The sequence below is a fragment of the Mirounga angustirostris genome, unplaced genomic scaffold, assembly GCF_029215605.1.
Source record: "Mirounga angustirostris isolate CCGP_5_RB_7025 unplaced genomic scaffold, mMirAng1.0.hap1 SCAF_7, whole genome shotgun sequence".
Lineage (NCBI taxonomy): Eukaryota > Metazoa > Chordata > Mammalia > Carnivora > Phocidae > Mirounga > Mirounga angustirostris.
Window position 1 is genome coordinate 7,282,110 of NW_026991715.1, and position 13,714 is coordinate 7,295,823.

A 13,714-nucleotide genomic window follows, 5' to 3' on the forward strand; every position below is an offset into this window, starting at 1 on the left:
TTTTTCAGACAATTCAGCCTTTATTTTTGAAAATAATTCTATAGCTTCAACTTTCTTCCATGAACTGAGGTCAGGCCAGAAGCAAAAACACACACACTGCTCCCCAACCTGCCATCCTCATCCTGATCTGAGCAGACAGGGGAATGCCTGGGGGGCTGGGGAGGGAGGCAGGAGCCATCCGGTCTCGGCTGCCCACCTACCCTGCCAGGGCCGCCAGAAGCCTCAACCTTCCGGGCGGAGTCTGTGCACCAAACCCCAGGGGAGCAGGGACACAAGGAGCTAACTGCTCTCCCACGAGGCCAGCATGAAACCTCCTACAGCAACAGGGAAGGGATCAGTTTTTAGAAAGGCTGGGGCCCGGGAACAGTCTGTTTCTTTGAGGCAGGGTGAGGGATGCACGTCCCCGCACACCAAGGCTTTCTCCCTACCATGCCTCCCCCGCCCCTTCCCGCTTCTGGGGATAAGCTGACGAGAAGTCTTGCTTTTCCCCTTCAACTTTTCATCTTAGAATCACAAACTGCTAAGCTGCAAGGAAAGAAGAGCAGAGAGGAGGTGAGGGATAAGGACGGGGTAGCAGAGAAATAGGGGTGGGTGGCGGTAAACCCCGAAAGCCCAAGAGCTCCACCCGACTCTGACGATGACACCCCTTTGGTTAGTCTCATTTTGGCCACAGATTAAGTCCCCTTTTCCAATAACCCAACAACCCCTCAAACCGGGGGGAGGTGAGGACGGGGAGCAGATACAGGAGGTGAGCTCGCACCCTGGCTGGAAGGGCCAGGACAAGGGAAAGAGAGCTCAAGCTGCCCAGCTCTCTGCAGGCGCTCTAGGAGAAAACCCGGAACACGGCAGTCTGTGGCCCCACGTGCCCGAGTCCCTCCCGACCACACAGTGGTTTCCTGCCTGACACCGCCCAACACAGCCCAGCGAGGTTCCCCTGATTTGACCCCCCGGACAACAGGAGAATAACCCCCCCCTTTCCTCTGTGCTCTCGAATGCCATTCGGAAAAAGAAAAGAAGACAAGACAGAAAAAAGGAAAGGTAAATGCACCCGAGAGGGACACACGCAGAGGACGAGGCAGCCCGGGGCCCCGGCCCCCTCGCGGCCCACGGGACGGCCAGCAGGGCCCGGCCGCGGCGGGCGGCGCGGCTAGTTCCAGCTCGGGTCGTAGCCGTGCCACGTCTGCGGCGGGGCCAGGTGCACGCGGCGGCCGCGGAACAGGAAGCTGACGATGCCCCGGTAGCCGGCCCTGGGGACCCCGGACTTGAGGTCGTCCATGACCCCCAGCGCCTTGGCGAAGGCCTTGAAGCTGTCCCGGCCGGTGTACTGCACGCGCACCTCGCCCAGCTCGCCGCGCTCACTGGTCCGCACTTTCTCCACCTGCAGGAGCGGGGCGCCGTAGACGCGCGCGAGGAAGGCCCTGTCGTAGGCGTCCCGCCGCAGGTAGGACAGGTCCAGCCGCGTGAAGGGCACGAAGTGCTGGTTCAGCTTGATGAACTTGAGGTGCTGGTCGAAGAACTGCCCGTGGCTCACGCCCTTGCGGCCGAAGGTCATGGTTCTGGAGACCTCGGGGCGCACGCAGGCCCGGCCCTGCCGCTGCTCGGGCCTGCGCATCCAGTCGTCCCAGAAGGCCCTGGGCCACTTGGGCTCCAGCTCGGCCCACAGCTCGGCCAGCAGCAGCCAGCCGAGGCCCGGGAAGAAGTCGGTGCGGTAGAGCAGCTCCGGCCGGCCCGCGTCCACCATCTGCTCCTTGCCGTTGTCGTTCCAGGCCGACACGCACCACAGCGTCGGGTCGGCGCGCAGCAGCGGGTAGGTGGCCTCGAAGTACTCGAAGAAGTCGGGCGCCACCTCCAGGTCGTCCTCCACGACCACGGCGGCCGGGAAGCCGAAGCGGCGGAACACCTGGCCCAGCGCCCAGCGGTAGTGGCGCGCGATGCGGTAGTAGCCCTGGAACTTGCGGTGCTCGGGCGGCACGGCGATGCTGCTCAGGTCCGGCTGCCGCAGGTGCGTCACGGCGCTGCCGTACGAGGCGATGACGCGCGCCGTCTCCTCGTGCCCGCAGTCCTGGCTGACGAGGATGGGGAAGCGCTCGGCCGACGGCCGGTAGCGCAGCAGCTTGTCCAGGCAGCGGCGCACCGTGCTGCGGTCGCACGCGATCACCAGGACGGCGATGGCGGCCGGCGGCGCGGACGCGGGCGCGCGCGGGGGCCCCGGGGGCGCGGCCGTGGGCCGCCGCCCCCGCCCGCGCCGGCTCCAGCGCGCATGGTGCTCGCGGATCTGCTGCAGCAGCCCCCTCTGCCGCTCCAGCTCCAGCTCGGCGTCCTCGGCCAGGCGGATCACCTCGCGCGTGAGGCCGGCGGGGTCGTCATCGAGGGCGCCGTCCGAGGGCGGCCGGCCGGGCGCCGGGCGCGTCCAGAAGAAGAGCAGCAGCAGGGCGTTCCAGGCCACGAAGAGGATGGCGCCCCACAGCACGAGCCCTGCGGACTGCTTCTTCAGCATCCTGGCCCCCACGGGGGAGGCCGGCACGGGTGGCTCGAGGCTGCCCTCGGCTTGCCTGCTGGGCTTCCACCGCCCGAGGGACGCTCCCGCCGGCCTTCGGGGTCAGGAAGCAGCCATGCACCTGCAGCGAGGACAGAGAAAACCAACCTTCATCACAAAGACGGGGGCTGCGCCGGGCCGGAGGCCGGGGGGCCCGAGGGGCGCCCAAGGGGCGCCCGAGGGTAGGAGCAACCGTGGGGGACGAGGAGGCCGGGAGGCTCACCCCAGAGCTCTCTTAGAAGGGAGCTGCCTGTCTCCTGATCCGGGGTAAACAGGACAGGACGACGTACTTCCCCCACTCCACAGTGAGTCCATGAGTCCTCAGAAAAGCAGTATAGTTTGAGGGCGAAGTAGAGAGTGATGTTGTGAAGGAGGAAGCAAGGGAATCCTATTTTCCCTTCCATACCTGGCAGACTTCAGTTCCATCCTCCATCCAGAGTTTGGGGGCAGGGGTGGAGGGGAGCCCACCTGTCTCCCATTCCTCAAATCAAACTGCTCAAAGATGACGGATTTAAAAACCCTAGCATCAGGGGCACCTGGGTGGCTCAGTCAGTTAAGTGTCGACTCTTGCTATCAGCTCAGGTCAAGATCTCTGGGTCCTGAGACTCCGGCTCCGGGCTCACCGGGGAGTCTGCTGCAGTTTCTCTCCCTCTGCCCCTCCTGCCAGTTCATGCATCCATGTTCTCTCTCTCTCAAATAAATAAAATCTTAAAAAATAAAAAATAAAAAATAAAAACTCTAATATAATCACACCTTTAGGCAAAAGCCAGATCCTACCTAGTAAGGAAGCACTAGAGGCCTTCCCACAAAGGTCAGGGGCAAAGCCAAGCTGCCCACCATCTACATGACTATTTAACATCCCAGTTGGAGGGATCAGCCAGTGTGAATGGACTACAGAAGACAAAGGCAGAAGTAGAAAAAGAAGCATGACTATCTCTATTTGTTGATACTATAAGAATATGCCTGGGAAACTCTAAGAGAATCAATGATAAAACAAACTTCAAACAACTGAAGAATTGAGCAAAGTAGCAGGATATAAAAATTAATATGCACAGGGGCGCCTGGGTGGCTCAGTCAGTTAAGCGTCTGCCTTCGGCTCAGGTCATGATCCCTGGAGTCCCGGGATTGAGTCCCGCATCGGGCTCCCTGCTCCTCGGGAAGCCTACTTCTCACTCTCCCACTCCCCCCTGCTTGTGTTCCCTCTCTTGCTGTCTCTCTGTCAAATAAATAAACAAATAAATAAATAATTAACATGTACAAATCAATAGCCTTCATATTCACAAGTAATAATTCATTACAAGTCACAATGGATGAGAAAACCCTATTTACGACAGCCATAAAAATGATAACCTATGTAAGAATAAACTTAACAAGAAATATTCAAAACCTACATGAACAAGACTATAGTTCCTAAAGACATAAAGGAGGACTTACATATCCTTATTCTTGGTTAGGACATCTCACCATCATCAGAAATCTCAAATAAAAATGTTTTTTGGGAGCTAGACAAACCAACACTAATGTGATGAGCACTGGGTGTTATATGCAACTAATGAATCACTGAACATTGTATCAAAAACTAATGATGTACTAAATGTTGGCTAATTGAACATAAATTAAAAAATGAAAGAAAAAAAAACATACAAGACCATCTAGGAAAATAATGAAAACAACGTGTGAAAGAGGGACTAACCCTACCGGCCATTAAAATACTACACATTAAAAAGCTTCTATAATTAAAACTATGTGATGCTAGTAGGTAAATAAACAGATCATCCAAAGGAATACAATTTAAACTACAGAAAATAGACCCAAATACATGTAGAAACCTAATATATGATACAGGCGATATTTAAAATTACTAGGGCCAAAAAAATGGTCTTACTAGTTGTTATAACAACTATGTAGCTATTTGGAAAAACAAAATTAGATCTGTACAGAAAAATAACTTCCAAGTGGATTAGGGATATAAATATAAAAAATATAACTATACAAGTGCTAGAAGAAAATACGGGTCAATTCCTCTATAACCTGAGTACAGATAAAGGCTTTCTAAGTTTGATTCAAAATCTAGATGCAGTAATAAGTAAAACACTTTTGCATGTTATGAACACCATTAGCCAAGTTTAAATACAAACTGGGAGAGAATGTTGCAATATACATACAAATAAAAAGCTAAGAAACAAAGAACTTTTAAACTGAGGGGGTAAAAAGCCAAAACTCCTCGTCTTTAGACAAGGGCAACTCACAAAAAGATATTGAAATGGTCCTTAGACATATGAAAAGATACTCACTTCACTTACAAGAAAAATGCAAATTAAACTCTACTAAGATAAAATTTCTCACCTATCAGATGCAAAAATCCAAACAGTTGTCCTCTTAAGAGTGTCAAATGAAAAACAGAAGTTCTTAATTTTATCTTTGTTTTTTAAAAAATATTTTACTGATTCATTTGAAAGAGAGAGACAGAGCACAAGCAGGGGGAGAGGGAGAAGCAGACTCCCCACTGAGCTAGGAGCCTGACGACTTGGGGCTCCATTCCAGGACCCTGGGATCATGACCTGAACTGAAGGCAGACACTTAACCATCTGAGCCACCCAGGAGCCCCAGAAGATCTTAATTTTAATGGTATTCAATTATCAAGGGTTTCATCTTTTGTGGATCATGCTTTTCGCATTGTATCTAAGGAATCTTTGCCAAAATAACACATATCTTTCCCTATGTTTTCTCTTTCAGGTTTTACAGTTTTAGGTTTTACATTTAGGTTTATGGTTCATTTTGAGTTAATTTTTGTATATGGTGTGAGGTATGGAATTAATGTCCTTTATAGCAGTTTGGTAGTTTGTCAAAATGCCAGAGGGTTACCAAGTCCACTCTTACATATACAGCCAAGAGAAATAAAAACATGCATCCATACAAAAACTATCTGGAATGTTTATAGCAGCTTTCTTCATAATCGCCAAAAACTGGGAAAAACCCAACGCCCATCAACAGAGGAATACGGATAAACAAATTGTGGCTTACCTATAAAATGGAATAATATTCAAAGGAATAAACTACTGACACATACAACACATGGATGAATCTCAAAATACGTGATTTGTGAATGACCGAAAGAAGAGCACATACACTGATTCCACTTATGTAAATCTCCAGAAAATACAAAGTAATCTACAGTGACAGAAAGCAGATCAGTGGTTGCCTAGGCATGGAGGCAGTGAGGACAGTGAGGGGAGGTATTACAAAGAGACAGTAGGAAACTTTGCTGTTATCTTGCTGGGGTAACAGTTTCATGGGTGTATTCATACATACAAACTTATCAAATTGTACATTTTAAGTATGTGCACTTTATGTCAACTATACCTCAATAAAACTTTTCCTTTAAGAAAAGGCATTATTGGGTCAAATGACAAAATTGGAATGTAGGTAGTCAATTAAAGTATCCATGTTGACTGATAAATAGCCATACTGTGGTTATGGAAAATAATATCCCAATTCTCCACCAATTCAGACTGAAGTAATTAGGAGTAGAGAGTCATGACAGATGCAACTTCTCAAATGGTTCAGAAAAAAATATCATGTATACATAGAGAGAGCGTGCAAATGTGGCAAAATGCTAACAGGTGAATCTGAGTAAAGGAATGAGTGTCCTTATACTATTTTAATTGTTGCATCTTTTCTGTAAATTGAAGTTATTTCCAAATAAAGTTTCATAAAATCAATATGGGGACGTGGCCCACAGTTCTGACTAGCTTTGTCCAGTATGGCCCCAGCTAGGCACGTCAGTAGGCGCAATTGAAGCAATCCATTTGTCCTCAACTCCTTAATCACTCATCACACACCTGCTGACTGCCAGGCTCTGGGAAGGGGCTGGGACAGCATCTTACTAGAGAAAGGCATGGCCCTACCAACCCTCTTCCCCTACCAGAACTCCCTACTTGAAAGGATCTACCACACCCTCCAATTTCCAGACAGTTGACATTACGGACCATGCAACTTCTCCCTGGCTTTCTTACTTCTAGTCTCCACTCTTCACACCCTGGAGCTTCAGGTATGTGCCCTGTTGTGCCCGCTGCTCTGCCAGTTACCCTCTGCCTCACGGCCACCAAAATCTCAGGTTCCAGATCTCATCTCTGCACTTCTGGGCTCTTGAGCAGGCAGATCCAGTGTCAAAGGATCAAAGTGTTGATCCTGAAGGATCGCTAAAGGAACCTGGTTCTGTCTCCCTCCTGGGGAGACTCCCCAAGCCCCTGCCAGCAGCATCCCCACCTGTCTTCTTCTGAGAAACCATCCACCTCAACTCCAGAGCACCAGTCCCTCAGAAAACTCAAGTCCAGGAGGGGGCAGAGCAAGATGGCAGAGGAGTAGGAGACTTGGATTTCGTCTGGTTCCGGGAATTCCGCTGGATAGGGATCAAACCATTCTGAACACCTACAAACTCAACAGGAGATCGAAGAAAAGAAGAGCAACAACTCTCTCATCAGAAAAGCGACCGCTTTCTGGAAGGTAGGACGTGCGGAGAAGTGAATCTGAGGCGATATTCGGGAGGATAGATGGCGGGGGAGGGGCCTCCGTCGGCCGCTTCTGGCAAGTGATAGAACCACGGAGCACAAAACCGGAACTTTTAAAAGTCTGCTCTGCTGAGGGACGTCACTCTGGTGGCTAAGCGGGGAGTGGAACCATCCGGGACAGTGTGGTCTCAGGACCCTCGGGGTCACAGAAAGACTGGGGGTGCCTGAGTGTGGCAGAGCTCCCAGGTAACAGAGCAGGGAAGCTGGCTGCAGAGGCGGAGCCCAGGCGCGGGCTCTCAGCTCGGGGTTGCCATAAACCGGGATCCGCGGCACAGTCGGGCCACTGCTCCTCCAGCAGGGACCCAACAAGCGGCAGATCCGGGGAGACTCACCTTCTTCCCCGGGGAGGAGCCGCGCGGGAGTGCACCGCAGGGATCTGCTGGGTTTGGAGACTCCACCCGGGGTCGGGGGCCAGAGATAGAAACGCGCGGTCACAGGCCGGGTGAGCACGGAGGGCGGCCGGAGACCGGGGAGACGGGAGTGACTGACGGCTTTTCTCTGGGGGCTCACTGAGGAGCGGGGCCCCGAGTTCTCGGCTCCTCCGGGGCAGAGATTGGGAGGCCGCCATTTTCACTCTCCGCCTCCAAAGCTGTACGGAAAGCTCGCAGGGAACAAAAGCCCCGGAGAGCAAACCCGAGCAGATTACTCAGCCGGGAGGGGGCAAGGGCGGGGCACTTCCGCCTCCGGCAGAGACATTTGGAAACCACGGCAACAGGCCCCTCCCCAGAAGATCAGCGAGAACAGCCAGCCAAGAACAAGTTTACCGATCAATGAGAATGGCAGAACTCCAGCGCTAGGGGACTACTGCACATAGAATCCATGGCTTTTTTCCCCATGATTCCTTAGTCTTTAAAAGATAATTTTTTTAACTTTTTCTTTTTTTTTTGAAATTTTTTCCCCTTTTTCAACCAACATCTTATCCCTTTTTTTAAAAAAATCTTTTTTACTTTTCATTTTTAGAATCATATTCTATCCCTTCATAGTAGTTAACCTTATTTTCCATATATATATATATATATATATATAGTTCTCTCTTTAAAATTTTGGGATACAGTTTCTTCTAACAGACCAAAATACACCCTAAATCTTTAGTGTATGGTTTTGTTCTAGTCTCCTGCCTGATCACATTCTCTCCGTTTTTTTTTTAATTCCTCTTTTCTTTTTTCAACAAACTTATCAATTCCTTTTATAAAATCTTCTATAATTTTCATCTTTACAGTCATATTCCATCCCCTCATCATATTTACCCTTATTTTTGAACATATATAAGTTTTTCTTTCTTTAAAATTTTGAGAGACACTTTCTTCTAACAGACCAAAATATACCCAAAATCTAGTGTGTGGCACTGATCTATGCACCAGCTTGATCATATTTATTTATTTTTTTAATCTTTTTCTTTTTTCTTTCTTTCCCTTTCTTTTCCCCCGGTTTCAGTTCTCTTCTGATTTGTTTAGTGTATATTTTTCTGGGGTCGTTGTTACCCTGTTAGCATTTTGTTCTCTCATTCATCTATTCTCATCTGCACAAAATGACAAGACGGAAAAAATCACCTCAAAAAAAAAGAACGAGAGGCAGTACCAACTGCCAGGGACCTAATCAATAACGGACATTAGTAAGATGTCGGAACTAGAGTTCAGAATGATGATTTTAAAGATACCAGCTTGGCTTGAAAAAAGCATGGAAGATATTAGAGAAACCCTTTCTGGAGAAATAAAAGAACTAAAATCTAACCAAGTCGAAATCCAAAAGACGATTAATGAGGTGCAATAAAAAATGGAGGCTCTAACTGCTAGGATAAATGAGGCAGAAGAAAGAATTAGTGATATAGAAGACCAAATGATGGAAAATAAAGAAGCTGAGGAAAAGAGATAAACAACTACTGGATCACGAGGGCAGAATCTGAGAGATAAGTGATACCATAAGACGAAACAACATTAGAATAATTGGGATCCCAGAAGAAGAAAAAAGAGACAGAGGGGCAGAAGGTATATTGGAGCAAATTATAGCAGACAATTTCCCCAACCTGGGGAAGGAAACAGGCATCAAAATGCAGGGGGCACAGAGAAGCCCCCTCAAAATCAATAAAATTAGGTCAACACCCCGACATCTAATAGTAAAACTTATGAGTCTCAGAGACAAAGAGAAAATCCTGAAAGCAGCTCGGGAGAAGAGATCTGTAACCTACAATGGTAGAAACATTAGATTAGCAACAGACCTATCCACAGAGACCTGGCAGGCCAGAAAGGACTGGCATGGTATATTCAGAGCATTAAAGGAGAAAAATATGCAGCCAAGAATACTATATCCAGTTAGTTAGGCTGTCATTGCAAATAGAAGGAGAGATAAAAAGCTCCCAGGACAAACAAACACTAAAGGAATTTGCAAACACGGAACCAGCCGTACAAGAAATCTTGAAAGGGGTCCTCTAAGCAAAGAAAGAGCCTAAAAGCAACACAGACCAGAAAGGAACACAGACAATATACAGTAACAGTCACCTTACAGGCAATGCAATGCCACTAAATTCCTATCTTTCAATAGTTACCCTGAAGGTAAATGGGCTAAATGCCCCAATCAAAAGACACAGGCTATCAGATTGGATTAAAAAACAAGACCCATCGATATGCTGTCTGCAAGAGACTCATTTTAGACCCAAAGACACCCCCAGATGGAAAGTGAGGGGGTGGAAAACCATTTACCATGCTAATGGACACCAAAAGAAAGCTGGAGTGGCAATCCTTATATCAGACAAATTAGATTTTAAACCAAAGACTGTAATAAGAGATGAGGAGGGACATTATATCCTACTTAAAGGGTCTATCCAACAAGAAGATCTAACAATTGTAAATATCTATGCCCCTAACATGGGAGCAGCCAATTGTATAAGCCAATTAATAACAAAAGCAAAGAAACACACTGACAACAACACAATAATAGTAGGGAGACTTTAACACCCCCCTCACTGAAATGGACAGATCATCTAAGCAAAAGATCAACAAGGAAATAATGACTTTAAATGACACACTGGACCAAATGGACTTCACAGATCTATTCAGAACAGTCCATCCCAAAGCAACAGAATACACATTCTTGTCTAGTGCCCATGGAACATTCTCCAGAATAGATCACATCCTAGGTCACAAATCAGGTCTCAACCAGTACCAAAAGATTGGGATCATTCCCTGCATATTTTCAGACCACAATGCTCTGAAACTAGAACTCAGTCACAAGAGGAAAGTGGGAAAGAACTCAAATACATGGAGGCTAAAGAGCATCCTACTAATGAATGAATGGGTCAACCAGGAAATTAAAGAAGAATTTTAAAAAATCATGGAAACAAATGAAAATGAAAACACCTGTTCAAAATCTTTGGGATGCAGCAAAGTCAGTCCTAAGAGGAAAGTATATAGCAATACAAGCCGTTCTCTAGAAACCAGAAAGGTCTCAAATACACAACCTAACCCTACACCCAAAGGAGCTGGGGAAAGAACAGCAAATAAAGCCTAAATCCAGCAGGAGAAGAGAAATAATGAAGATCAGAGCAGAATTCAATGAAATAGAAACCAAAAGAACAGTAGAACAGATCAAAGAAACTAGGAGCTAGTTCTTTGAAAGAATTAACAAGAATGATAAACCCCTGGCCAGACTTACCAAAAAGAAAAGAGAAATGACCCAAATAAATAATATCATGAATGAAACAGGAGAGATCACAACCAACACCAAAGAAATACAATTCTAAGAACATATTATGAGCAACTCTATGCCAGCAAATTAGATAATCTGGAAGAAATGGATGCATTCCTAGAGATGTATCAACTACCAAAACGGAACCAGGAAGAAATAGAAAACCTGAACAGACCCATAACCAGTAAGGAAATTGAAGCAGTCATCACAAATCTCCCAAGAAACAAAAGCCCAGGGCCAGATGGCTTCCCAGGGGAATTCTATAAAACATTTCAAGAAGAATTAATACCTATTCTTCTGAAACTGTTCCAAAAAATAGAAAAGGAAAACTTCCAAACTCATTTTATGAGGCCACCATTACCTTGATCCCAAAACCAGACAAAGACCCCATCAAAAAGGAGAATTACAGACCAATATCCCTGATGAACATGGATGCAAAAATTCTCACCAAAATACTAGGCAATAGGATCCAACAGTACATTAAAAGGATTATTCACCACAACCAAGTGGGATTTATCCCTGGGCTGCAAGGTTGGTTCAACACTCGCAAATCAAACACTGTGATACAATACATTAATAAAAGAAAGAACAAGAACCATATGATGCTCTCCATGGGCAGAAAAAGCATTTGACAAAGTACAGCATCCTTTCTTAATCTAAACTCTTCAGAGTATAGGGATAGAGGGTACATACACCTCAATATCATAAAAGCCATCTATGAAAAACCTACAGTGAATATCATTCTCAATGGCGAAAGACTGAGAGCTTTCCCCCTAAGGTCAGGAATGCGGCAGGGATGTCCACTATCACCACTGCTACTCAACATAGTATTAAAAATCCTAGCCACAGCAATCAGACAACAAAAAGAAATCAAAGGCATCCAAATCGGCAAGGAAGAAGTCAAACTCTCACTCTTTGCAGATGATATGATACTTTATGTGGAAAACCCCAAAGACTCCACCCCAAAACTGCTAGAACAAGTGGCAGGATATGAAATCAATGCACAGAAATCAGTGGCATTCCTATACACCAACAACATGTCAGAAGAAAGAGAAATTAAGGAGTCAATCCCATTTACAATTGCACCCAAAACCATAAGATAACTAGGAATCAATCTAACCAAAGAGGCAACGAATCTGTACTCAGAAAACTCTAAAATACTCATGAAAGAAATTGAGGAAGACACAAAGAAATGGAAAAACGTTCCATGCTCATGGGTTGGAAGAACAAATATTGTGAAGATGTCAATGCTACCTAGAGCAATCTACACATTCAATGCAATCCCTATCAAAATACCATCCACTTTTTTCAAAGAAATGGAACAAATAATCCTAAAATTTGTATGGAACCAGAAAAGACCCCTAATAGTCACAGGAATTTTGAAAAAGAAAAGCAAAGCCAGGGGCATCTCAATTCTGGACTTCAAGCTCTATTACAAAGCTGTCATTATCAAGACAGTATGGTACTGGCACAAAAACAGACACATAGATCAATGGAACAGAATAGAGAGCCCAGAAATGGACTCTCAACTCTACGGTCAACTAATGTTCGACAAAGCAGGAAAGAATGTCCAATGGAAAAAAGACAGCCTCTTCAACAAATGATGCTGGGAAAATTGGATAGACACATGCAGAAGAATGAAACTGGACCATTTCCTTACACCACACACAAAAATAGGCTCAAAATGGTTGAAAGACCTAAATGTGAGACAGGAGTCCATCAAAATCCTAAAGGAGAACACAGGCAGCAACCTCTTTGACCTCAGCCGCAGCAACTTCTTCCTAGAGACATCGCCAAAAGCAAGGGAAGCAAGGGCAAAAATGAACTATTGGGACTTCATCAAGATAAAAAGCTTTTGCACAGCAAAGGAAACAGTCAACAAAACCAAAAGACAACCGACAGAATGGAAGAAGATATTTGTAAATGTGCCATATCAGATAAAGGGCTAGTATCCAAAATCTATAAAGAACTTATCAAACTCAACACCCAAAGAACAAATAATTCAATCAAGAAATGGGCAGAAGACATGAACAGACATTTTCCCAAAGAAGACATCCAAATGGCCAACAGATGCATGAAAAAGTGCTCAACATCGCTTGGCATTAGGGAAATCCAAATCAAAACTTCAATGAGATACCACCTCACACCAGTCAGAATGGCTAAAATTAACAAGTCAGGAAACGACAGATGTTGGCGGGGATGCGGAGAAAGGGAAACCCTCCTACACTGTTGGTGGGAATGCAAGCTGGTGCAGCCACTCTGGAAAACAGTATGGAGGTTCCTCAAAAAGTTGAAAAGAGAGCTACCATATGATCCAGCAATTGCACTACTGGGTATTTACCCCAAAGATACAAATGTAGGGATCTGAAGGGGCACGTGCACCCCGATGTTTATAGCAGCAATGTCCACAATAGCCACTATGGAAAGAGCCAAGATACCCATCGACAGATGAATGGATAAAGAAGATGTGGTATATATATATACACAATGGAATTTTTTTTTTTTAAGATTTTTTAAATTTATTTGTTTGACAGAGAGATAGCACAAGTAGGCAGAGCGGCAGGCAGAGGTAAAGGGAGAAGCAGGCTCTCTGCTGAGCAGGGAGCCCGATGCGGGGCTCAATCCCAGGACCCCTGGGATCATGACCTGAGCCGAACGCAGCCGCTTAACCGACTGAGCCACCCAGGCGTCCCTATACAATGGAATATTATGCAGCCATCAAAAGGAATGAAATCTTGCCATTTGCAATGACGTGGATGGAACTGGAGAGTATTATGCTGAGCGAAATAAGTCAATCAGAGAAAGACATGTATCATATGACCTCATCGATATGAGGAATTCTTAATCTCAGGAAACAAACTGAGGGTTGCTGGAGTGGTGGGGGGTGGGAGGGATGAGTGGCTGGGTGATAGACACTGGGGAGGGT

General features: G+C 46.3%; 1 protein-coding gene across 9 annotated transcripts in view; it reads right to left on the reverse strand.

Moving 5' to 3' along the window:
* MGAT1 (alpha-1,3-mannosyl-glycoprotein 2-beta-N-acetylglucosaminyltransferase) overlaps positions 1-13,714 on the reverse strand; it is a 26,972-nt gene continuing 13,258 nt past the window's right edge. For 7 of the 9 annotated variants that reach the window (XM_064595730.1, XM_064595726.1, XM_064595729.1 and 4 more), the window contains one exon: positions 1-2,618. In XM_064595730.1, the coding sequence (XP_064451800.1) occupies positions 1,148-2,497 (1,350 nt within the window). In that variant the 5' untranslated portion in view covers positions 2,498-2,618 and the 3' untranslated portion in view covers positions 1-1,147. Of the gene's footprint in view, positions 2,619-2,942; positions 3,244-13,714 lie in introns of all 9 variants that reach the window. The other 2 variants (XM_064595728.1, XM_064595733.1) reach the window with 1 other exon arrangement.